Below are 25,861 nucleotides of genomic sequence, written 5' to 3'. Positions count from 1 at the left end.
ATAGAACAAGAAGTAAAACAATTGTCTTTCTATTATTATTATTTTCTTTATTACATACATCAATATCTCTCCATCTCACTCTAATAAGGCGGGGCAACTACCTAAGGCTGACCTCTGACCTCTAGTGTAGCCAATAGCACCCTGGAATTTAGCTGAGGCTCGGGGGTTAACTGGCTGCCACGACGACCGCTCCCTCTCCTCCGCTCTAATTGGACAAGCCAGAGGCCTGGTCGGCTAATTGGAGGGACATATCATTTCTTAACCCTCAGCCTCTCTCTCTCTCTCTCCCTCCCCAGGCTACTGACCGGGGTACCTGAGTTCAGTGCTAATATTAAAATCAAATATAACAACTGGCAGCTCCGGCTCAGCTGATAGACGAGGTTGAGCCAGCAGGGGATGTGTGGTCAGGTTTAGTCAATGAGGAGTGAAATGTACGACTGGTCACTGACTTTTCAAACTGCTAGATGGGTTTGCAGATTGATTAGGCATTGATATTATAGACTGGTTCCGGATCTGTTTGTGCAGTATAGCCAATTTCTTTGCATAGGAGTTGCAGCACAAACAGATTTTTTCCCAAATGTATTTATATAGCCCTTCGTACATCAGCTCTCAAAGTTCTGTACAGAAACCCAGCCTAAAACCCCAAACATCTGGAACCAGGCTTGCTGTGACACTGTCTTCCACTGCACAAGTGTGTTTGTGATTCACTAGGAAAATGCCATCTGATTTACTGATCGATTTTTCATTTGGAAGAGTCTGCTTTTTAAACCAACATAGCTCTGTTGAAATTGTTTTTACATTGTAGTAAAACAAAATCTCATCAATGTGCAAAATATTGATGGGGTGTAAAGAAACTTCTAAACCCTGGGTCTGCAAAATAATGAGTCATGGTTTTATATATTCGGTGTCAGAGGAAGGCCCAAAAATGTTCAGACGCCAGTCACCCAAGTCAGAGTGTTCTCTATGCTACCATATGGCAAGCGGTACTGGAACGCCAAGTTTAGGTCCAAAAGGCTCCATAATAGCTTCTACCCCCAAGCCGTAAGACTGCTGAACAATTAATCAATGCATTATCTATGCATAGTCACTTTACCCCTACCTACATGTACAAATTACCTCGACTAACCTGTACCCCCGTACATTGACTCGGTACCAGTACCCCCTGTATATAACTTCATTATTTTTTACAACTTTTTTTAAACTTTAGTTAATATTTTCTGAACTGTATTTTCTTAACTGTATTGTTGGTTAAGAACTTGTAAGTAAGCATTTCACGTTAAGGTTTACACCTGTTGTAATCGGCGTATGTGACAACATTTTTTTTATGTGATTTACTTTAATAGTTGTACCAAACAACACTTTAATCCTTTAGAATCTATTGACGCGTCGATCTAAGTAACATAATAAAAAAGTTCCCATCAAAAGCGGCAGTTTTATTTATTTTTTTGCATAGGCTGCGTCTCCATCCAGTGCATGTCCGGCCTTCCGCATCGGCGGTGGAAGGTGGCCGAGCTACAGTGGTGTTTGTCAGACCATGAGACATCCCGAAAAAACGGTCTTCTCATGAAAACGTCTGTCGCAACGGTTTGGCTTGCAAACTATGGGAGGGGGAGATGATACAGGAAATATTAGTATGATGGTGGATTTATCAGTAAATAGGGGGCAAACGCAGAAGTGTATCAGCTAAATAAAGATAAAACCCCTTCAAGCTGGCAACCCTGAGTAATGATCGTTGCGATCTAAGTCAGTCAAGTGAAGCATCCCTTCACCTCGTTTTGTGATAACATCCATTGCCGCGTTCAAATCAACTGGCAACGCAGAACTGGGAACTCCGGAAAAACATTTGCTCTGACTGGGAAAAATCATTCAACTCGGACTTTGGCCTCCTTTTCTAGAGCTCCGACTATCCGACCTGAAGAACACTGGCGTCATGATTTGACCTCGTATTTTGTTGTTTTGAATGCGACATCTGTTCTGACAGATGTTTACATGACAACCAGAATGCATTGTATGATGTCAATGAATATGGCGCGACACATAGCTGGCGTTTAGCTTAGCAGAAGCTCAGCATTATCAGTACAACATCCAAAACGTATTTTGCACACGTTCATATGTGTCTATTACCATCTATGCAAGAATCAGAATGCATGATTTGTCACCAGCACTTGAATAAACAGTAAATACATTATACTCCATACATACATGCTTACAGTTGAAGTCGGAAATGTACATACACCTTAGCCAAATGCAATTAGCAGGAAGTGTATGAACCAGATACGCGCAATATGGAGAATTCATATTCATTTATATTTGAAGGCGATGTCGATGAAGAAAGTGTCAAATATATTAAATACATTTGAAGTCGGAAGTTTACATACACCTTAGCCAAATACATTTAAACTCAGTTTTTCACAATTCCTGACATTTAATCCGAGTAAAAATTCCCTGTCTTGAGTCAGTTAGGATCACCACTTAATTTTAAGAATGTGAAATGCCAGAATAATCGTAGAGAGCATGATTTATTTCAGCTTTTATTTCTTTCATCACATTCCCAGTGGGTCAGAAGTTTACATACAATTAGTATTTGGTAGCATTGCCTTTTAAATTGTTTAACTTGGGTCATGCGTTTCGAGTAGCCTTCCACAAGCTTCCCACAATAAGTTGGGTGGATTTTGGCCCATTCCTCCTGACAGAGCTGGTGTAACTGAGTCAGGTTTGCTCGCACATGCTTTTTCAGTTCTGCCCACAAGTTTTCTATGGGATTGAGGTCAGGGCTTTGTGATGGCCACTCCAATACCTTGACTTTGTTGTCCTTAAGCCATTTTGCCACAAGTATGCTTGGGGTCATTGTCCATTTGGAAGACCCATTTGCGACCAAGCTTTAACTTCCTGACTGATGTCTTGAGATGTTGCTTCAATATATTTACATAATTTTCCATCCTCCATGATGCCATCTGTTTTGTGAAGTGCACCAGTCCCTACTGCAGCAAAGCAGCCCCACAACATGATGCTGCCACCCCCGTGCTTCACGGTTGGGATGTTGTTGTTTGGCTTGCAAGCCTCCCCCTTTTCCACCAAACATAACGATGGTCATTATTGCCAAGCAGTTCTATTTTTGTTTCATCAGACCAGATGGACATTTCTCCAAAATGTATCATCTTTGTCACCATGTGCAGTTGCAAACCGTAGTCTTACTTTTTTATGGAGGTTTTGGAGCATTGGCTTCCTTGCTGAACGGCCTTTCAGGTTATGTCGATATAGAACTCGTTTTACTGTGGATATAGATACTTTTGTACCAGTTTCTTCCAGCATCTTCACAAGGTCCTTTGCTGTTGTTCTGGGATTGATTTGCACTTTTCACACCAAAGTACGTTAATCTCTAGGAGACAGAACGCATCTTCTTTCTGAGGGGTATGACGGCTGTGTGGTCCCATGGTGTTTATACTTGCGTACTATTGTTTGTACAGATGAGTGTGGTGCCTTCTGGCGTTTGGAAATTGTTCCCAAGGATGAACCAGACTTGTGGAGGTCTACCATTATTTTTCTGAGGTCTTGGCTGATTTCTTTTGATTTTCCCATGATGTCAAGCACAGAGGCACTGAGTTTGAAGGTAGGCCTTGAAAATACATCCACAGGTACACCTCCAATAGGCTAATTGACATAATTTGAGTCAATCAGAAGCTTCTAAAGCCATGATATCATTTTCTGGAATTTTCCAAGCTGTTTAAAGGCAGTCAATTTAGTGTATATAAACCCACTGGAATTGTGATTTAAGTGAAACAATCTTGTCTGTAAACAATTGTTGAAAAAATTACTTGTCATGCACAAAGTAGATGTCCTAACCGACTTGCCAAAACTGTAGTATGTTGACAAGAAATTTGTGGAGTGGTTGAAAAACTAGTTTTAATGACTCCAACCTTAGTGTATGTAAACGTCTGACTTCAACTGTACGTACATACGATGTGCTACAGTAGAAACAACAACACGGTATTCAGAAACTATAATGATACTGTAATAAGCCACTTACTTTGATAGGTATGCTGTTGTTGTTATTAATAGTAAGGAAAACAACAATGAAGGCAATGCGGGCACCAGCCGGAAAATGTGCCAGATGTGTTAGCGCAGGTTCTGTTCTGGCTAGAATGCGCAAACGTCTGCATACTTGATCTGGGGAAACACTGGGGAAGTGCTTGGGCTCTCGTCGAAGAGAGAATTTTGTCAGACTCAAAAACAATGTAAATTGTCCTCAACAGTAAAATTGGCTACATTTTTGTGAATTTATGAGGAGGTGGAACACACCTCAATTCAAACTGTCGTTAGAAAATCAAACTTGTTAGAAAATAACTGGAAATTGACAAGTTGAATCAGCCTATAGATAATTAGCCAGCAGCATGTCTTGGTTTGAGGGCAACTGTCCTGTTGCATAACAATCACATTTTGGAACATTGAGTGCATTTTGACATCACTCTTATAAAAAAAAAAAAACGTGAAAAGGTTCATGGTTGTACCTTACTACTCTTTACTGGTGGTACCAAATATTCTAATGGGGAGTTTTGTACTTTGCCAACAAAATGGTCTAAAAAACATATCACATTTGTTTTTTATTCACATATGTTTTAACTGCAAATTGAGATGTCTAGTCCTGTTCTCCCTGCTTTTCTTGGCCTGGGTAGAGTTTATTGGCCTTGTTTATGGATTAGCCTTGCGTTAGCTGAATCCCATTAAGTCTACACCCTATCAATTCCCTCATGGCCCTACTAGCCAGAACATGTCTTTAACCGTAGTTACACCAGGGGTGTGTTCACAAGGAACAAAATGGAAGCAAAAGGGCCAAAACAGGGAGGGACCTACCTAAACTTGTCCAATAAGAAACTCTCCTTATCGTTACAAAACGTATTGCTACAGTTTGCGCTAATGAATACACCCCAGGTTGAAAAATATAATGGCAAGGTATTGTCAGACTAGGCGCAATGCATGTGGAACTGCACGGTCAGTGTTAGTACATTCCTTAAGAAATTGAACTGTAAACCTGTCTTACATTGTCAAGCTAGCTAGCTTACCTCAGCATGCAAACTGTACGGTTTACATGTTTAGCATTGAAAAGTGGCTCAGAACAGGTCCGTTTCTAATGACACTGGAGAATTCTTCGCTGAAGGAAAACATCTGCGCTACAGGCTTCCATTGCGGCAGGCAGTGATTATGATACCTAGCCTCCCTCTACTCCCCCCTCTTAGGTCTCTTCACCAGCTCTTCAACACGGAGAAGCTATCTAATGGAGGCCAGCTGTTCTCCCCCAGCATTAGCCTCGCGCTGGCTAAACAGGAAGCTTGGCTCTGCCCTGTGTGTGTCTGCTGAGAATGCAGGGAGGAGGAATTTTTGTTTTTGTGGTCCTCAAGGGAAAGGCAGTGCAAATAATGTTAGCGAGTGTTTGGCCCATGTTCGAGTAACATAGTTGAACTATTGAACTAGGCTAAAGTGCCTTCAGAAACTATTCATACCACTTGACTTCTTCCACATTGTGTTGTGTTACAGCCTGAATTCAACATTCTCTCTCACCCATCTACACACAATACCCCATAATGACAAATGTATTGAAATGTATCACACTTGTGAGTCAATACATGTTAGAATCACCTTTGGCAGAGATTACAGCTGCAAGTAATTCTGGGTAAATCTCTGAGCTTTGCACAACTTGATTTTACAATAATTGCATTTTTTTTTTTTTTTTAATTCTTCAAGCTTTGTCAAGTTGGTGTTGATCATTTCTAGACAGCCATTTTCAAGTCTTGCCATAGATTTTTCAAGCCTATTTAGGTCAAAACTGTAACTAGGCCACTCAAGGAACATTCAATGTTGTCTAGGTAAGCAACTCCAGTGTATATTTGGCCTTGTGTTTTAGGTTATTGTCCTGCTGAAAGGTGAATTTGTCACAGTGTCTGTTGGAAAGCAGATTGAACCTGGTTTTCCTTTAGGATTTTGCCTGTGCTTAGCACTATTCTGTTTATTTTTATCAACAAAAAACCTCCCTAAAAACTCCTTACCGTTGACAAGCATACCCATAACATGATGCAGCCACCACCACCATGTTTGAAAATGTGAAGAGGTGTAGACAGTGACGTGTTGGATTTGCCCCAAATATAACACTTTGTATTCAGGACAGAAAGTTCATTTAATTTTTTTCAGTTTTACTTTGTTGAGCCATCCTCAGTTTTCTCCTATCCCAGCCATTAAACTCTATAACTGTTTTAAAGTCACCATTGGCCTCATGGTGAAATCGATTTAGCGGTTTCCTTCCGCTCTGGCAACTAAGTTAGTGTATCAATACAAAGATACAGGCTATCCAAAGTGTAATTAATAACTTCACCATGCTCGAAGGGATATTCAATTATTTTTTATATTTTTTATATTTTTTACCCATCTACCAATAGGTGCCCTTCTTTGAGATGCCTTGGAAAACCTCCCTGGTCTTTGTGGTTGAATCTGTTTGAAGTTCAGAATTCCAGAGTTGCCTCTTCACTGTTGACGTGGAGACTGGTGTTTTGCATGTTTTAATAAAGCTGCCAGTTGAGGTCTTGTGAGGCATCTGTTTCTCAAACTAGACACACTAATGTACTTGTGCACCAGGTCTTCCCACTCCTCTTTCTATTCTGGTTAGAGCCAGTTCTGTGAAGGGAGTAGTACACAGCGTTGTACCAGTTAGTTTTTGGCAATTTCTCGCATGAAAAAGCCTTCATTTCTCAGAACAAGAATAGACGGACGAGTTTCAGAAGAAAGCTCTTTGTTTCTGGCCATTTTGAGCCTGTAATCGAACCCACAAATGCTGACACTCCAGATGCTCAACTAGTCTAAAGAAGACCAGTTTTATTGTGTCTTTAATAGTCACAACAGTTTTCAGCTGTGCTAACATAATTGCAAAAGGGTTTTCTAATGATCATTTAGCCTTGGATGAGCTAACACAACGTGCCATTGGAACACAGTGGTTGCTAATAATGGGCCTCTGTACACCTATGTATATATTCCATAAAATATTCTGCAGTTTCCAGCTACAATAGTCCATTTACAACATTAACAATGTCTACACTGTATTTCTGATCAGTTTGATGTTATTTTAATGGACAGAAAATGTGATTTTCTTTCAAAAACAAGGGCATTTCTAAGTGACCCCGAACATTTGAATGGTAGTGTACATCTGTGGTAAAAACGTGGTCCCTTGGTCAAACCCATGCTACCCATGCTATATGCTACCCATGCAACCCATTACAAACCACGTGACCACCTTCTCGAACCACTCTCGTATAAACTCTTTGTTTCCATTGTTCCACCTACCGTACCCAGAGCACTTGCACTTGTTTAAAAATGGAGAACGTAGCCTACAATTTGAAAGCGCAACATACAGTTATATATCAAGGCCTAGAATCAATTGAACGACTTCTCAATTATATTGTTTTACTCCAACAAACCCGCTCGTGAGAGAATAACAGGACCCATTATCAAGCTAACAGTAAAGAGGCTTGAGGCGCTCTAAAGGGTCTTCTTCTCATTGACGTCAACCCGTCGGGTGTTTATGACGCTACTATGTCTATAACGCTGCTATTTTCAACCTCACCACCTCAAGCGCACAAAAGGGGAAAAACAACCCAAACGGAACAATTATGCAAATGTCCTCTGCTTATCTCAGTGCAACAGGGAAGAGAGAGAGAATAATGCAGTCAAATTAGCTTTATCATCACCTGTCGTTTTCGTGTTTGTCACTGCCGCTCCCCATGCGCACATTCAATTAAACCCCCTTCCTTCCTTCACAGTAACGCAAGCACCCAGTTGTTTTGATACATTGAATACTTATGGCTGTTGGGTATTGCTGTACCTATAGCCTATGGTCCCCTGCCTATATTGTGCCATTGATATTGCTACGTAATACACATTGGAGTAAATTCACAGTGAGACTAGGGGATAGTCAGAATAAATGAAATATTTGTTTTCCTGCTCGAACTCTCAATTTAATGGAGTCCCAATGTTTTGTTTTACAGCCTATTTGTGCAGTCTGTAATCACTATGATGATTACAATAGCGATGGAAATGCATCACTAAGCAGTGTGCTCTGCTTGATTTGTTTACGCATCAGCACAGCAGCAATCATGGTTCTTCATTATATATTTTTGGGGGGGGATTATTCTCATCTCAGATCTAGATGAGAGGTTTTGATGGACAAAAGAGTTTAATGCGTGTGAGCAATCCCAGCCCAATCAAAATCTCAATGCACGCAGCAGACTACAGAGACGCATAATGTGTCATTAGATTTTTTTGTTGTTGTTGTATCAAAACCGCTTTGACGAGGCCGTATTGATTCCGGTCCAGATTGCATTTTCTATTGGTCGTCAGATCGATTGTGTTGTTCCTCCTCCCACGACAGCAGAAGCAGTTATTGTGGATCTCCCTACTGAAACATGACATTAACTGGGCCAGCAACAACAACCAAAACCTTTATTTCATGACTTCCTAATCTGTGGTCCATTGATCAGAGAAGACTTGTCTTTAAGTATCATTTCCTTATTCCTTGTCCTGTTTAATTGGGCTTGATCTCTTATTGTTCCCAAGGCGCAGTTGTCTCTATTTTACATGTGTTTTTTTTACTATGTGTTATGGATCCTTGTCATTGCAATCACTGCTGACGCTTGTTGTGGTAAAGCAATTCCCCAAATTGGGATCAATCAAGTACTAGCCCACTCTTTCCCTGTTCTACCCTAGACAATGTTTTGCCAGTTTCTGGTGGGGGAGGAGCATCATTGTTTAACACTTTCTAGTCTGGAAGAACTAGAAATGAACCTCCATTATTGACAGTACATTGGAGTTTTGGGAAACTATTTATCTGCAGTACATTAGAGTTTTACCACATTGAATAGTTGATTTGATTAATTAAAAACAAATAAAAACTTTCTCGGCAGTACATTGGCGTTTTACCACTTGGCTTAATTGATTGCTTCATTTTGGAAACTGCTCGGTTTCAGAGGAGAGCTGCCAAGACAAATAACGAACAGAAGGAGCATAGCTGGATAATTTGAGTTCATAATTCAATTACGAAAAAGTTGTCGTCCTGTGGTTGTAGTCTATTTTATTATGGCCAGCAAGTGTTAGTTTGACTGATCCCCTGGTTATTACGGTTCGATTGTACTGTACGAACCTCTCATTTTCAGAGAGGTTATCATGCAGCTGAGATTTTGTAATGAGGACTAATTGGAGGGAGTGTGACTCCAAGCCGTTGGTGTGGTGTTGTAATTTTGGCAGGTGTCCAGGATCAGTCGTTCCTACGGAGGTGTTGAGTTGTGTGGAAGCGGCAGCTCTCTCCGTCCCTCGCTCTCTTGTCTTGGTTGACTTGTTCCTCATATCCATCATCCTTGTCTGCACCGACCATGGCCATGGGGCATAGTGCGCTGTCCCCAGTCCATAGCAAGACGCATGTTCACGCGTGAGCTTCGAACGCCGTCGTCACTTAGCGCTAGGCCACTAGCTTCTAGCACCACAGATGCCATGGCATGCTAATCGCTAATGCGGCGCTATATTCTCTCACTGATGTTTATCTCTGACAGAGTGAAGAGATCAAGGCTGTAAGCCTGTTAAGTGGGGCTAATGTAGCTGCTAACCCAAATCCACACAATTAGAATCTTCTGAAGCACACTGGAACCTCCCCAGTGGTTTATACTTGTGGTTTTTACCAAGAAAATACGGCTGTTTTTCACACTATCTGTTAGGCCTCGGGTAACAGCATTCATAACCATACTGTATCCCCCCCCATTTCCCTTCTGAAAGCCCTTATTGATCAGGTTCTAATTGACTCTTCAAAAAGCCATTCACTGTTATCTACAATTCCTTACCTGGGGAAGATGGGGAATCCTGGTATTGATGGTGATTCAGACATATACAGAGCCTCATAAAGGTAGACCTAGTTCCAGCAAGTGAATTGTGTTGCTGTCTATCAACCTCCAGAGCTTGTTTGCCCTGTCTCCTGCTGAAATGGATGGTCTGACCACAGGTCACACACACACTATGGGTGCAGGAAGATCGCTCATGAACAGAGCTCTACGGGGACTGGTAATGCGCCTACCAGCCATAGGCTGGACCACCAGCCAATCAGAGCTAAGGGCCTTTGAAATCTATCTATGGGAGTGGCACAGACTAAATGTCAGGTCAGGTGTGTCGACTAGTCAGGGTCCTGTTCATTAGGAAACAAATGGAAGAAAACAGACTGAAACAGGGAGGGACCACCTTTCCAATTGGAAACACTCATTTTCTTTTTATGTTGACAGTGTGCCCTGCTGCACACAGCCCAGGTTAGATGTTTGTCTCTCGTAGGACTAGTTGGCTGTCAGGCCAGGTTTGCTGTAGAGTACACACAGCCTAATATATCTTCAGCCTAATATACCAGACGATTGCCTCTGGCAAGTGTTTTATGGTTTCATTTAAAACGGCTCTCTGCAGTGCAAGCATCGCTGACAATGATCATGTTTCATTAGATCAGGGGTTCCCAAACTTTTTTGGCCCACCACCCGATTTCGATAACTGAAAATTCTCGCGACCCCAACCAGGTCTAAAAAATGATTTGAATTAACTGCCGATGTTTACTTATTTATTTGGGGGCTATGGCAGTCAATTGAAATAGATTCTAACAGTATTTCTGATTGTCTTCTCAACTCACCATCACATACTTTTAAGGTGGGACTATGACAGTCAATTGCAAATTAGTCTGACATAATGTCTCTTCTCACCACCGCTAATGAGATGGGTGTGATTGATGCATGTCGCTTCGGAGCTTCTCAAAGTCAGGGAGCGTGGTCGGCAGTGCGGCGTGCGCACCTCATCTCTGCTGTCACATCTAACCTTGATCGATATTTGGTTTTAATGCAGACGAGAGCTCTGAGTCCAGCTTCACACTAATATGAGCTGGCGAAGGGTCACCTACTATGAATTTTATGGTGCTTTCAAGACAACTGGGAACTGTGAAAAAAAATAAGAGGTCAAATCATGACGTCAGTGATCTTTAGGTAGAGCTCTAGAAAGATGCCCAAGATTCCGAGTTGGATGACCGTTCAAAACCAGTTGTCTTGAACGTGCTGAAGTCGGAAGTCTGAGTGTGGCCTTTTCCCATGATCTAAGGGCACTCTCTCGTTAAATTGTATCTTTTTAGATTTGATTAATTTTCACTTGGAATTTCAACGTTAACCACATTACAATGATTCTGAGATACAAAGATGCTATTATAATATATACAGTGTCTTTGGAAAAGTATTCAGACCCCTTGACTTATTCCACATTATGTTAGGTTAGTCTTATTCTAAAATTGATTACATTGTTATGTTTTCCTCATCAATCTACACCCAATACCCCACATTTTTTTTGAAATACCTTATTTACATAAGTATTCAGACCCTTTACTCAGTACTTTGTTAAAGCACCTTTGGCACCAATTACAGCCTCGAGTCTTCTTGGGTATGACACTACAAGCCTAGCACACCTGTATTTGGGGAGTTTCTCCCATTCTTCTCTGCAGATCCTCTCAAGCTCTTTCAGGTTGGATGTGGAGCACTGATGCACAGCTATTTTCAGGTCTCTCCAGAGATGTTCGATCGGGTTCAAGTTCGGGCTCTGGCTGGGCCACTCAAGGACATTGAGACTTGTCCTGAAGCCACTCCTGCGTCGTCTTGGCTGTGTGCTTAGGGTCGTTGTCCTGTTGGAAGGTGAACCTTAATTAAGGATCTCTGTACTTTGCTCCGTTCTCTCTGTACTTTGCTCCGTTCATCTTTGCCTTGATCCTAACTAGTTTCCTTGTCCCTGCCGCTGAACAACATCCCCACATCATGATGCTGCCACCATCATGCTTCACCGTAGGGATGGTGCCAGGTTTCCTCCAGATGTGACTCTTAGCATTCAGGCCAAAGAGCTCAATCTTGGTTTCTTCAGACCAGAGAATCTTGTTTCTCGTGGTCTGAGAGTCTTTGCCTTTTGGCAAACTCCAAGCAGGCTGTCATGTGCCTTTTATTGAGGAGTGGCTTCCGCTTGGCCATTCTATCATAAAGCCCTGATTGGTAGAGTGCTGCAGAGATGGTTGTTCTTCTGGAAGCTTGTCCAGCTCGCCACAGAAGAATTCTCGAGCTCTGTGTCAGTGACTATCGGGTTCTTGGTCACCTCCCTGACCAAGGCCCTTCTCCCTTACATAGACCTTTATATAGACGTGTGTGTGTTTCCAAATCATGTCCAATCAATTGAATTTACCACAGGTGGACTCCAATCAAGTTGTAAAAACTTCTCAAGGATGATCAATAGAAACAGGATGAACCTGAGCTCAATTTCGAGTCTCATAGCAAAGTGTCTGAATACTTATGTAAATAAGCTATTTCTGTTTAATTTCTTTATACATTTGCTAACTTCTAATAACCTGTGTTTGCTTTGTCATTGTGGGGTATTGCGAGTAGATTGCTAAGGATTTAGGAAATTCTCCCACTTCCCTATTTTATTATCAGCTGACCCCACATGAGGTCACAACCCCTAGTTTGGGCACCGCTGCATTCTCTCTTTATTCTGCATGGATAATTGAAGAGAACTGTGTAGTGAGCAAATGTGCAGCGTTAATGTAATGTGCAAATTTGTAGCATTAATTAATGTAATGAACACATTTTCAGCAGTGATAGTAGAACTTTAAGTTTGAATGTAGCCAAGCTCACAGGCGTCTCTATACTGATTTTGAGATCTTTGTCAGAGCTCTGTTATCTGTTGAATAATGTAACAAATCCGTTTTGCTATTCAAAAATACTGTCTGACGCCTTCAAAAGGCTGCAGTGAGGTCAGGAGTGTGAAAGGGCGTTTTATCACCTCAAAGGAAGGTAGTAAACACCGTCAAAAGCATTCCACACACACACACACACACATGAACACGGTCAAGATAATCTCCGCACACACACACACTCAAAAACCAATCTGATCCAAGCCATCCCGTCGTTCAGGTTTGTAAACAGCTTCACTTCACCCAAACTAATCTCTTTTCTCGACAAGGTTGGCTTGGTTCAATCAACCACAGATAATGAATTAACATACTCCTGAATAATTTCCTGGGGAAATTGAATCTTCCTCCTATTCCACTATTCCTACAGCAATACTGTGAGTGGCATTACCTGTGCAAGACATGATTTGTTGCATAATTAAATTGTAATAATAATCTCACACAGCTATACCATCTGGAAAGAAGAAAATAGAAAAATGAACCGAGGCCATGTTCCTATTCAATGATTTTAGTGAGTGTCTTCCATTGGCATAGTGGCTCAATACCTGTTGCTGCGGAACGAAGCCTGGGTATCTTTGCTACATCATAAACTCTACCATGACGAGTCACATTGGAGCCCTTTATGAAGGCTACTATAACGCTCTCCCAGTGACTCAGTCCCACATAATTATCAATGATTTAATGGACCCTCATAAAATCTGGATATCAACCTGGTTCAGCTTCTCCCCTTGACGCCATTGTTACCTTGGCATCATTGTTACCTTGGCCTTTGACACCATTGGCTCCCATTTGAATGGGCAGATGATTATTGCCTCTAGCACCGCCTCCTTCAAGTGCCCCCTGCCAGTGTTCCTTCCTACAGTTTCCATCCCCAATAAGTGCTCATTGTGTAACAAGCAGCGACTACCTTCCGGAGACCTCCATTCTGTGTCAAGCCTCTGACGTGGCCATATGGACTGTAGAGTGTCGATTTGAGTTCGGGCCAACCTCCATTTTGTGTCATGCTCAAATCTGTGTCATGCCTCCGATCGCCTTCCGTAAGTGGCAAATGTAAAGGGTGTCAACCGTGTTTCTCGCCAAACTCCATTCTGTGAGGGTTCTCTTTTGAGAGCCAATAAAAACGTGTTCCATCCCAGACATCTCCATCATAGGTCAAGCCTATAGACCTCTGTCTGTACTCCATAGAGCTCTGATTTTAACTGGTGTCATCTGCGCTCCTCAAACTTCCATTGTGTGCCAAGCCTGTAAGATCCCTAATCATCTGTTGAATACTGCGGGGATTTAGTCAATAGAACGTAATTGGCACTTTGAATGCAGAACCAGCACTCCAACAATTACTCCCAGAAAACGACGACACAACCAAAGCTAAGGCTGACCAGGAAGAGTATATTTAAAAAAAATTTTTTTTTTAAGTATTTCACATTTATTTAACCAGGTAGGCCAGATGAAAACAAGTTCTCATTTCCAACTGCGACCTGGCCAAGATAAAGCAAAGCAGTGTGACAAAAACAACAGAGTTACACATGGGATAAACAAACGTACAGTCAATAACACAATTTAAAAATCTATGGACCGTGTGTGCAAATGTAGGGAGGTAAAGGCAATAAATAGGCCATAGAGGTGAAATAATTACAATTTAGCATTAACACTGGAGTGATAGATGTGCAAGTAGTGTTACTGGGGTGCAAAAGTTACCGATGATAAATAACAATATGGGGATGAGGTAGTTGGGTGTGCTATTTACCGATGGGCTGTGTACAGGTACAGTGATCGGTAAGCTGCTCTGACAGCTGATGCTTAAAGTTAGAGAGGGACATATAAGACTCCAGCTTCAGTGATTTTTGCAATTCGTTCCAGTCATTGACAGCAGAGGACTGTAAGGAAAGTTGGCCAACGTAAGTGTTGGCTTTGGGGATGACCAGTGAAATATACCTGCTGGAGCGTGTGCTATGGGTGGGCGTTGCTATGGTGATGAGTGAGCTGAGATAAGGCGGGGCTTTACCTAGCATAGACTTATAGATAACCTGGAGCCAGTGGGTTTGGTGACGAATATGTAGTGAGGGCCAGCCAACGAGAGCATACAGGTCGCAGTGGTGGGAAGTATATGGTGCTTTGGTGACAAATCCGATGGCACTGTGATAGACTAAATCCAGTTTGCTGAGTAGAGTGTTGGAGGCTATTTTGTAAATGACATCGCCGAAGTCAAGGATCGGTAGGATAGTCCGTTTTACGAGGGTATGTTTGGCAGCATGAGTGAAGGAGGCTTTGTTGCGAAATAAGAAGCCGATTCTTCTAGATTTAATTTTGGATTGAAGATGTTGAATGTGAGTCTGGAAGGAGAGTTTACAGTCTAACCAGACACCTAGGTATTTGTCGTTGTCCACATATTCTAGGTGAGAACCGTCCAAAGTAGTGATTCTAGTCAGGCAGGAGGGTGCGGGCAGCAATCAGTTGAAGAGCATCCACTTAGTTTTACTAGCATTTAAAAGCAGTTGACTGTCACGGAAGGAGTGTTGTAAGGAATTGAAGCTTGTTTGGAGGTTTGTTAGCACACTGTCCAAAGAAGGGCCAGATGTATACAGGTGGATCAGAGAATCACCAGCAGCAAGAGCGACATCATTGATATATACAGAGGAAAGAGTCGTCCCGAGAATTGAACCTTGTGGCACCCCCATAGAGACTGCCAGAGGTCCAGACAACAGGCCCTCCGATTTGACACAGTTGGTGAACCAGGCGAGGCAGTCATTTTAGAATCCAAGGCTGTTGAGTCTGCCGATAAGAATACGATGACTCACAGAGTCTAAGGCATTGGCCAGGTCGATGAAGACGGCTGCACAGTACCGTCTTTTATCGTTAGTGGTTATGATATCGTTTAGGACCTTGCGCGTGGCTGAGGTGCACCCATGACCAGCTCGGAAACCAGATTGCGTAGCGGAGAAGGTACGGTGGGATTCGAAATGGTCGGTGATCTGTTTGTTAGCTTGTCTTTCGAAGATTTTAGAAGGGCAGGGTAGGATGGATTTAGGTCTATTACAGTTTGGGTCTGGAGTGTCTCCCCCTTTGAAGAGATGACCGCGGCAGCTTTCCAATCTTTGGGAATCTCAGACGATACGAAAGAGACGTTGAACAGGCTAGTAAAAGGCGTTGCAACAATTTCGGCGGATAATTTTAGAAAGAGAGGGTCCAGATTGTCTAGCCCAGCTGATTTGTAGGACTCCAGATTTTGCAGCTCTTTCAGAACATCAGCTGTCGATATGGGTAAAGGAGAAACAGTTGGGGAACAAATAAGGTATCGATGGAACAAAAAGGGTAGCTAAAGGCATTAGGTCTCCTTGACTGAGTAACTATTGGTGATGTGGATGACCGCAAAGGAACAGTGCAATGCAGAAAGGATGTTCAAGAGATGGTCTCAATTCCCAATGGATGATGTCTTCCGTTCAGCTCAAATGTGCGTATTGAGTGGAGTGTCCTTCATGTTTTGAAAAGACCGAGTTATGTTCCCTGTCAAGTAATAATCTCTTCCCTGCACCACTGTTGTACCTGGCTGTCATCGTGACCATGGGCTCTATAATACCCATAGTGTTGTGCAACAGGAGGTCCATGTCTCCTCTTTGTGAAGAGAGAACACTGATGACAGCGGAGGGCAATCATCACACACGTGCATTCATCCACATACACGCAGGCAGACACACGCGCGCGCGCACACACCTCTGTTCTCGCCCTTCCTCCCTGGGCTACCGATGGAGCTTGGGAGATATAATCATAAGAAATTAACGACACTGTCATTATTGCCCTTACTGTGCTTGTTCCCTTGGAAACAGACGACCCTTTCCCTGCACGAGGGGGCCCGTCCCTCTTTCCCCTTGACTTGGTCTTTTCCAAGGCGGTAGACACTGGCTGTGCAGGACAAGAGCCTTCCAAACAGGGCTATGTTTTGAACTGTACTCAACTAGCAATAACGTGGTGTATGCTGTTAACTTATAAAAGGCACTCAAAAAAAAACGTGACCACTTGTTGAGTTTCAACAGCATTTGTGGTGTTGATGTTTATATGTGTGTGTGTGTGTGTGTGTATTTCTTTACATTCGTACCTGAATACGGGTTGAAAATGGCTAATAAGCGCCTAAATTGGAACACGGTGGCTGCACAGTAACATGCTATACATGACGTCAGAGCTCTGGCTCTGCGCTTCCCAGCGCTGTATGGGTTTTGACTGACCTCTTATCTTTTAGAACTTAGCTCGTCGTGTTGGCGCAATAGAACACGCTTTCAAATCACGCTCAACCTGATCCAGATTGCGATTTATAATGGGATGTTTTTGGATTGGGTAAACAATGTCAGTGCTTGTGTGATGGCGAGGATGCAGAGTTGTAATTCCTCAACAGCACGGCTCCTGTAGGAGAGCTCAATAAAGTACCTTAAAGTTGATGACTCTTCTTTTGAAATTGCTTCAAACTGTGCACACTTACTTCTCTGGTCTTATGTTGCACCTACCCCACATTTTCCAGGAATAGTCCTATCATGTTGCTGAATGGATCCAGAATATCCACATAGGCCAATTCCCACGAGTGTAAAGGGTTAACTGTCTGTGTGTGTGGTCCAGTTACAGAACAGAAATGAACCCTACGGTGACACAGCTGTGGACGTGAGCGTGTCTGTTTGTCTCTCTCGTCTTTCTTTTGGTGCACAAGAAAGAAGTGACTCTCACCCGGCCCAGATCTCCCAAGTGTGACTAAACCCCTACCCAAGCCTCCTAAAGCCTCCCTTGAAATCAGATGAAACTCCTCTCCTCCCTCTCTCTTCTCTACTCACCACCCGGCACTGAGGAATTTCCCCGAGCAGAAGACTTACTAGCCTCCTCTTGGGGGAATTACATTTAGGGGGAAAATGTAGCTGTTTCTTCCTCCATTTCCCTCATGAGACCTCTGCTAGCCCCGGCTGAGACTCCAGTGACTTTAAACTAAGCTGCTCTGAGATTAATCACAGTTTCCACCCTACTAACCTCCACCAGGGCTGTGTTCAGTAGGCACAAAACGGAAGAAAAGGTACTATCTGAACTAGTCCAGTAAGAGATTGTTATGCTAAACATCATGCAACAGTTTGCCATAATGAACAGGACCCAGATTTTGCAGTACAGTGGGTGGAGAGGGAGAGCATTGTACAGTATAGGGTTAACACTGAGCTGGAATTAGGAGCCCTTACCGTGCTTCTGAATGAGTAATAACAAACCTGACATGACAAATCTAAAACCTTTCACCGTGGCTGCAAACAGAGCATCATACAGGAAGCTAGTTGGTTTATTTTTATTTATTTTATTTAACCTTTATTTAACTAGGCAAGTCAGTTAAGAACAAATTCTTATTTACAATGACGGCCTACACTGGCTAAACCCAGACGACGCTGGGCCGCCCTACGGGACTCCCAATTGCGGCCGGTTGTGATAGTCTGGATTGGAGCCAGGGTGTCTGTAGTGACGCCTCTTGCACTGAGATGCAGTGCCTAAGACCGCTGCGCCACTTCGGGGAACACTGTGCAGGAACCCTCACGTCTCTGAATGAGTGGCGTCATGACGTCATAAACCTGACGTGACAAACCTTAAACCCCGTTCGTGGATTTCACACTGAATGACATGACAAATGTAAGTGCATTCACAATCAGTCAATGCTTGATGGCCATCACATAAGCAATATTATCGTCAAGCCCACTCGAGCACTTCACGACAATGGAGTTGTGTCGTATGTCATAACCAGGCTTAGCCTGCCACGAATGGTTATGCCCTTCCGTCCATGTTATATGGTGCGTATTGTATGGGTCATGTGGTGCGTATTGTATGGGTCATGTGGTGCGTATTGTATGGGTCATGTGGTGCGTATTGTATGGGTCATGTGGTGCGTATTGTATGGGTCATGTGGTGCGTATTGTGGGTCATGTGGTGCGTATTGTATGGGTCATGGGTCATGGGTCATGGTGCGTATTGTATGGGTCATGTGGTGCGTATTGTATGGGTCATGTGGTGCGTATTGTATGGGTCATGTGGTGCGTATTGTATGGGTCATGTGGTGCGTATTGTATGGGTCATGTGGTGCGTATTGTATGGGTCATGTGATGCATGGGTAAGAGGAAGCTGCAGTAGTTCTGGGCTGTTAAAAGTCACCGAAGCTGTGCTATGCTCTAACAGCTACTATTTCAGCCTTTATGGCCCGAAAGAGTTTTTATTGCAGATGAAAACGAGGGAACGCTACATCCCACATACTGATAGAGGGACTTTTTATTGTTTTATTGTAATTACCCATCGAACAAGCTGCTGAGAAATCTGTTTGGGAGAGATCTGATTAAATACCTGCTGTGGTCCATAAGAGGGTAGTAGTCTGTCATTATGTTGATATATTATGTTGTAAAGTAAGGCTACTGGAAGTTCATGATTTTCAGCGAGTATGACTTCATGCCTCAGTAGATTATAGGTTTTCATTAAGAAGCTGAACATACAGAGTGATATGCATTATGAGTGTTGATGCAGAAAATGGCTGTAGGGAGACTGGCTCTATCCAACATAAATCATTGTTACAACCTTGAGCAAGAATTAAAGGCCCCATGCAGTCAAAAATGTGATTTCCTGTGTTTTTTTGCCCTTGTAGTGTAAGAGCTGTTTGGAAAGAAAAGCGGCTGAAATTTCAGCCTGTTTTAGTGGGATGGATTTTTGTTCTGTCTGGTGATATCGCCAGGTGATAAATTAGTTGATAGACCAATAAGAAAGAAAGTTCCAGACCTCTCTGCCAATAACAGTTTTCAGTTTTCCCTTCCCCTGTAATGAGTGCGTACTGGCGGCAGAGAAGTCAGGCCCAAGAGAGCGAAGACTGTTACAACGGTGCAGTTTAATAATAAAAATCACCGTGAACAAAAACAAATACAATGGGACGAAACCCTTCGCACACCAGACATAACGTGCCCAAACTCTTATGATCAACAATACCGGACAAGGACATGTGGGGAACGGAGGGTTAAATACACATGTAATTGATGGGATTGAAACCAGGTGTGTGGGAAGACGAGACCAAACAAATGGAAAATGAAAGGTGGAATCGACGATGGCTGGAAGACCGGTGACGTCGACCGCCGAACGTCGCCCAAACAAAGCGAGGGGACCGACTAAGGGCGAAGTCGCGACATCCCCACTCAGACCACTCCCAGACAATCCTAGCAAAATGATTTATTGAGAAATGCACTTTGCGAAGAAGCTATTTTTGATTATTATTGACTATTTGAAAACAATCACAGTAAGGTACTTCATTGTTACCCAGAAGTTATTTGATATTGAGATAGAAAAAGGCTGCATTGTACCTTAGTATTATCTGAACGCATCGATCAGACAGATTTATGCTCGGATAACAGACACATATTATTACCACTAAGATGGCCAAGCCAAATCTATAACCTATCGCTTTTTCTCCACCACATTTTTTGTTTCCCATTTAAAACAGAAATATTGGAGTTGGCCAGGCTTGAGGGGGAATAAATCACACAACACAATGTCTGAATTCATTTATTTCTCCTGTTTTAGAACTCCTCCACGCCGTTACTTAACATGAAAGTTGGTTACTCCTTCTGTCATCCACTCAGGCCGTGGTTTATATTATATCAGAGAGGAGCAGATTTTGGGAAATATTGTCACCCCTTCCACTTCTGGATCTGTGAGTTTATGATATTACCATAACCTAACTGCGGACAGCCATCATCATATTATTATTATTATGCCCATCATTATTATCCATACTTTCATCATAATTATTATTATCATTATTATCATCATCATTTGTATCGTCATCATTATTGTTGCTATGGTGATCATAATCGTTGTCATTGTCTTAATGGTCATGGTTTCGCCGTATTGCAATGCAAGTTATTACAGATAATAGGCACTTGAGTCCATAATACGCACCACACTAAATAAAAAGAAACCAATTTGGATCTCTTAGAATTACTGTATGATTTGAAAAAGATTTTCAGGTCCCATTTAGCTGAGTGCCCTGCATTATTGTGCATTATTAGTGTTTCAGCACTTTGGTAGTTTCCTTATTTATGGCTTCTCTGGTTGGTTTATGATGCAAGCAGCATTCTATCAATGTCACTTCCCTTCTATCCCCGGTCTCCTCCACCCACCCTCGGACTATCCGTGTCTGGGTCGAGGTTGATTCAGTGCCACAATCGATTGGAGGTCGTCTCCAGACTCCCCCTCTCCCTGGTGTGGTGACTGACTGTCCTACTCCCCTGTCCTTGACTTCTCCTCAGTCTCTTTGGCGTGACATGAAAGACCTGGCACAGTCGGGTTAGAGGCAGGGCGCTCTGCTCTTAAACACCTTCTCTTGTTCCCCTCTCAAGAGCACTTCACACCATAACCGAGAGACACTGAGACACACAGAAGTGACTATCAGGCCTTTAGCTGGAGTTCAGTATACTTGTTTTTAGAGGCTCACCTCACCATTAGAACCAGCACTTTTTTTGTGCAACTTAAAAGGGTGGTTTTTGTAAATCAATATAATTATTGCAATTACACTTGTCAGGGTCAAGCTCACCCAATGTTCTAACTAAAAGTATAAAAAAACAAGCATGCTGCCTCGTGCCAGCAGTTTTCAACAAATCTGTGTTTTTAATGTTCCTCGTACGCAGCAAACTGTTCTAAACAGTTAATGATAATTAACAGTAGCATGACTAAGCCGAAGTGACGTCGAACAGCCTGTTGTGAGAGCCGGCAATGGGATGCCTTGCTTGCCAAAGGTCGATTCTAAACCGCCCCCATATCATATTATTCTGACACATACTTCATAATCAAGTCCCCCATATCATATTATTCTGACACATACTTCATAATCAAGTCAATGTTTGATTTGAGTCGGGAACAACGGCAGGGAAAGAGAGACATTGTCATTCAGTTAGGAATCCCTTGTTCTGCTGCTGGAGGCGTATTTGAAGATGTAATAAGTATTTATTGTAACATCCACATTACATTGTGGCCCCTCCATAATTCATGGTGCCCTCGGTGTGCAATAATTAGATCAGTGAGACCCTTCATTAAAAGTCAACATGACATTTTCTCTCTGCTCTTCATATTCCGTTTTCACCAGTTCACTTACTTCTCCTTTTCCATTAGAATGCAAAGCCTTTTGAAACCTCACCAAGTCGTACAAAGTCTTGCTATCTTTTTGACGCCATTATTTCTGATCCAGGTACAGCCTTAAAGTGATCAGTCTACCGTTGTTAAAGGGATAGTTCACCCAAATTTCTAAATTACAATGTTGATTTCCTTACCCTGTCAGCAGTCTATGGACCAGGTTTTGACATTGATCCATGCTTTAGTTAAGTTTCCCTGGCACTGTTTCCAAATGCTCAAAATTATAATATTGGTACCGTGACTCCCATTCAAGTCACAGTACAGATATAAGCATTTTTTTTGTTCAAATCATCGATAAGTGACTTTGTTGAGCTTCACAAAACATGTTAATAACGCTAACCAGGACTAATAATGCTACCAGGATGGGATTTGTGCCACAAATGCTAAAACATTAGCATTTGGAAACCGTGCAAGGGAAATAAACCCAAAGCATGGCTTGCTGTCATACCTTGTCCATAGACTGCTTACAGGGGGAACCAATGTGTCATTTTGTAATTTGTTTGATCTAACCCTTTAACTGTACTTCTTGTTCTGATCCAAGTGCAGTCCTGCAAATCCACCACTTTGTCCACATTGCTCCTGAGCCAGGAACTGTGTAGTGATTCACAGCCATTGAGAGTTTCACCGACCCAAGTACAGCCGTTGCATGCTCGGCTCATCCTTTCTCATTGAACCGTGAAACTCTGACTAATAAGGTCCTGCTATTAGATTTGAATCGTCACTCAATACAGTCCCACTGTATTTACAAGTCTACAAAGTGGATCCCATTAACCTATGGCAACAGTTCAGTTGCATGAAGGCTTGTCTGTCCTTTAGGCCTCTAATGAAACTGTTGCTCCAACATGACGGTGGTGATGGAACAGTGGTGAAGCCCTAAGTGCTCCTTTCGGGCCTGTAGGAGAACAGTGGGTCTAGTTTCACCGGCAGATATCCCCTCTAATAAGGACACTAGGGCCTGTATCCATGGAGATGCAGCCGTAACCTCTTCCATCTTCAGCCTTCTGCCCTTTGACCTTTCTCTTTCAACCACTAGCGAGGAACGTGGCCCCTTCCAGAAACTCTAATAAAGAAACAATCGCCTCAGGGCAGGTTACAGGTTGGGTCAGGTGAACTGCAATGTTCCCAATTGTTCAGAATGACCCAATTTCTCCTGGAGCAGCAGGTTCCTCTAAAGTGGTCCTAAAAATACATACAATAAAGGCACTTCTCAGAGCAGTTTGGGAGCACTGAAATAGAATAGACGTCGACTGGACTGCTGCGAGACTTTAGCCTGTCTAATGGGTCTCGTTATTATGGACGTTTTTAATGGCGCAGAGAGACCATAGTTCACCTCTTCCTCCGCATTTATTAGAGATTATAGACCGCTGTACATCTCTCTGGCGGCTGGGGCCTGACAGTGCAGTCCTTCCCGGCCTCAAAGGAAGTTGTGCCACGCAAATTATAATTGTCTACCTGCTGTATATCATTACCTGACGTGGTTCAGAAACCAAATTAATTGCGAATAGGGGATAGAATTTGAGCGATCATTTTTATTGCGTGTTGGTTTGTTGCGACCACACTCACTGTTTACTCGCTGATAACACTCTGTGGCGTCGTGGCAGTTCATAACGATCTATCAGGGTAAATGGATGCTTCAGACCATTCGCCGGCTATACTGCAGACTTATGGCAGTTAGTTATTAATCATTTGGATTTACGGCGTGACGGCTTTCATGTGGGTGGCTGTGGTAATACGAGTTATGGGTTGTGGTCTCGCGAGGGGTATTGACTGGTCTGAACAAGCCAGTATGTTAGGGGTGAGATGGGCCGGGGTTGTTGATATTCATTTGGCCATCGTTAATGTTGATGTGACACGTTTGGCCTTGATGCTTACTGTGTTTCAGCCAGATCAGACTTCCTGAATAATTGTAGGCCCAGCCGATACTCCGCTAGGCTGGTTTTGTTGGTCAGTAGGGCCTATATGTTGGTTTGAAAGCTAAAAGAAGCTTCGCTTTGAGTGGGCACATTGCACCCTTCTACTTAGAATTTAGTTAAAATTTCTACTACAGAAACTGTGATAATGATGTTAAAAAACAACAACTCTTTAGTACATTGTTACCCACCCTCTCACCGTCTGCTAATATAATGTAGCCTACATGTTGATATTGGGTCATGAAAAGGTCAAAGAGGTAACAATTACCAGTGGTAGCGGTGCATCTCTGAACATCAATGCTATTGAACATCAGTGCCATTCATTTAGTATAGAGCTAACAGCACAGAAGGCAATTAAGTTTGGCTGGGCCTGTGAGAGCCAGGGATATAGAGACATGTACTGAACGAAAGTATAAACGCAACGTGCAACAATGTAAACAATTTTACTAAGTTACAGATCATAAGAAAATCAGTCAATTGAAATAAATTCATTAGGCCCTAATCTATGGATTTCACATGACTGGGCAGGGGTGCAGCCATGGCACGAACTTGGGAGCCCACCCACCGGGGAGCCTGACCCAGCCATTCAGAATTCATTTTTCCCAACAAAATGGATTTATTACAGACAGAAATACTCCTCAGTTTCATCAGCTCTCCGGGTGGCTGGTCTCAGACGATCCCGCAGGTGTAGAAGCCGGATGTGGAGGTGCTGGGCTGTTGTGGTTACACGTAGTCTGTGGTTGTGAGGCCGGTTGGACGTACTGCCAAATTCTCTAAAACGACGTTGGAGGTGGCTTATGGTATAGCAATTAACATTAAATTCTCTGGCAACTGCTCTGGTGGACATTCCTGCAATCAGCATGCTAATTGCACACCTCCTTAAAACTTGAGACATCTCTGGTGATGTGTGACAAAACTGCATGTTTTAGAATGGCCTTTTATGGTCCCCCGTGTAAAGATCATGCTGTATAATCAGTTTCTTTCCAGACCTGTCAGGTATCTTGGCAAAGGAGAAATGCTCACTGACAAGTACAAATTTGTTTACGTCCATCACATTTGTAGAGAAATAAGCTTTTTGTGCGTAACAAACATTTCTAGGATCTTTTATTTCAGCTCATGAAACATGGGACCAACACTTTACATGTTCAATTTATATTTTTGTTCAGTGTACTATAGTTTGGAGAGATGGAAAGAGATACAAAATATATAGCTACAATTCTGAGAGATCTATTGGCACAGACAGCAGTCTGTAGCCAAGCTAAAAGACCGAGCCTTCAGAGACGATCTGTTATTCAAGCAGCCAATACACTCAGCTCCACCACCACCATTATCCCCCAGTGTCTGAGCTTAGCTCTGTTTCCAAATTGGTGCTAGCGTAGCCACACACTGGGTGTACTCAATGAGGCTGTGAGAATGCAGTACCGTGCCGTGCCGTTGTGTGTGTGTGCGCCTGTAAGGCCTGCGAGACAGTGAGGAGGTAGTGGTACAGTACAGTACTTTGGCTGCCGTAGGCTGTACAAGCCATCTGGAGAGATGATTAGCCAGACCGTGTTTTTTCCCCCCTCTGCTCTTAGTGGTGTCTGTTCTGTCTTGCAAGACTTCAGGCTAATTTAGATATGCTAAAGCTATGATACTGTAAAACAGATCAAGTTGTCTCACTCTTCTTCTCTCGCTCTGTCTCTCTCTGTCACTCTCTCGCTCTCTCTCTCGCTGTCTCTCTCTCTCTCTCTCTCTCTCTCTCTCTCTCTCTCTCTCTCTCTCTCTGCAGTTTGCTGTTTCGTGGTCCACAAGAGGTGCCATGAGTTTGTCACGTTCTGCTGCCCCGGGGCGGATAAGGGTCCCGACACAGACGTAAGTAGCCGTGCCCCCACCCTCTACCCCTCATGTTCTCACCGCCTCTCCACTTTTAGGGTCTGTAAGCTTCTGTCAATGGACCCCTAGCGAAAGGGGCCACCGCCAAAGCACATCTCTTCTAAGGATGAGTCCCAAATGGCACCCTATTACCATATAGTGTATA

The 25,861-nt window shown here is 42.9% G+C and overlaps 1 protein-coding gene across 1 annotated transcript in view; it reads left to right on the top strand.

Annotated features, from left to right (window-relative positions):
* Nucleotides 1-25,861, top strand: part of LOC112230347 (protein kinase C alpha type) — a 245,119-nt gene that overhangs the window by 57,253 nt on the left and 162,005 nt on the right. The window contains exon 3 of the mRNA XM_024396599.2: nucleotides 25,613-25,695. Within this exon, the coding sequence (XP_024252367.1) occupies nucleotides 25,613-25,695 (83 nt within the window). The remainder of the gene's footprint in view (nucleotides 1-25,612; nucleotides 25,696-25,861) is intronic.

Source organism: Oncorhynchus tshawytscha, linkage group LG32 (genome assembly GCF_018296145.1).
Source record: "Oncorhynchus tshawytscha isolate Ot180627B linkage group LG32, Otsh_v2.0, whole genome shotgun sequence".
Lineage (NCBI taxonomy): Eukaryota > Metazoa > Chordata > Actinopteri > Salmoniformes > Salmonidae > Oncorhynchus > Oncorhynchus tshawytscha.
This window is presented reverse-complemented; position numbering and strand designations above follow the sequence as displayed.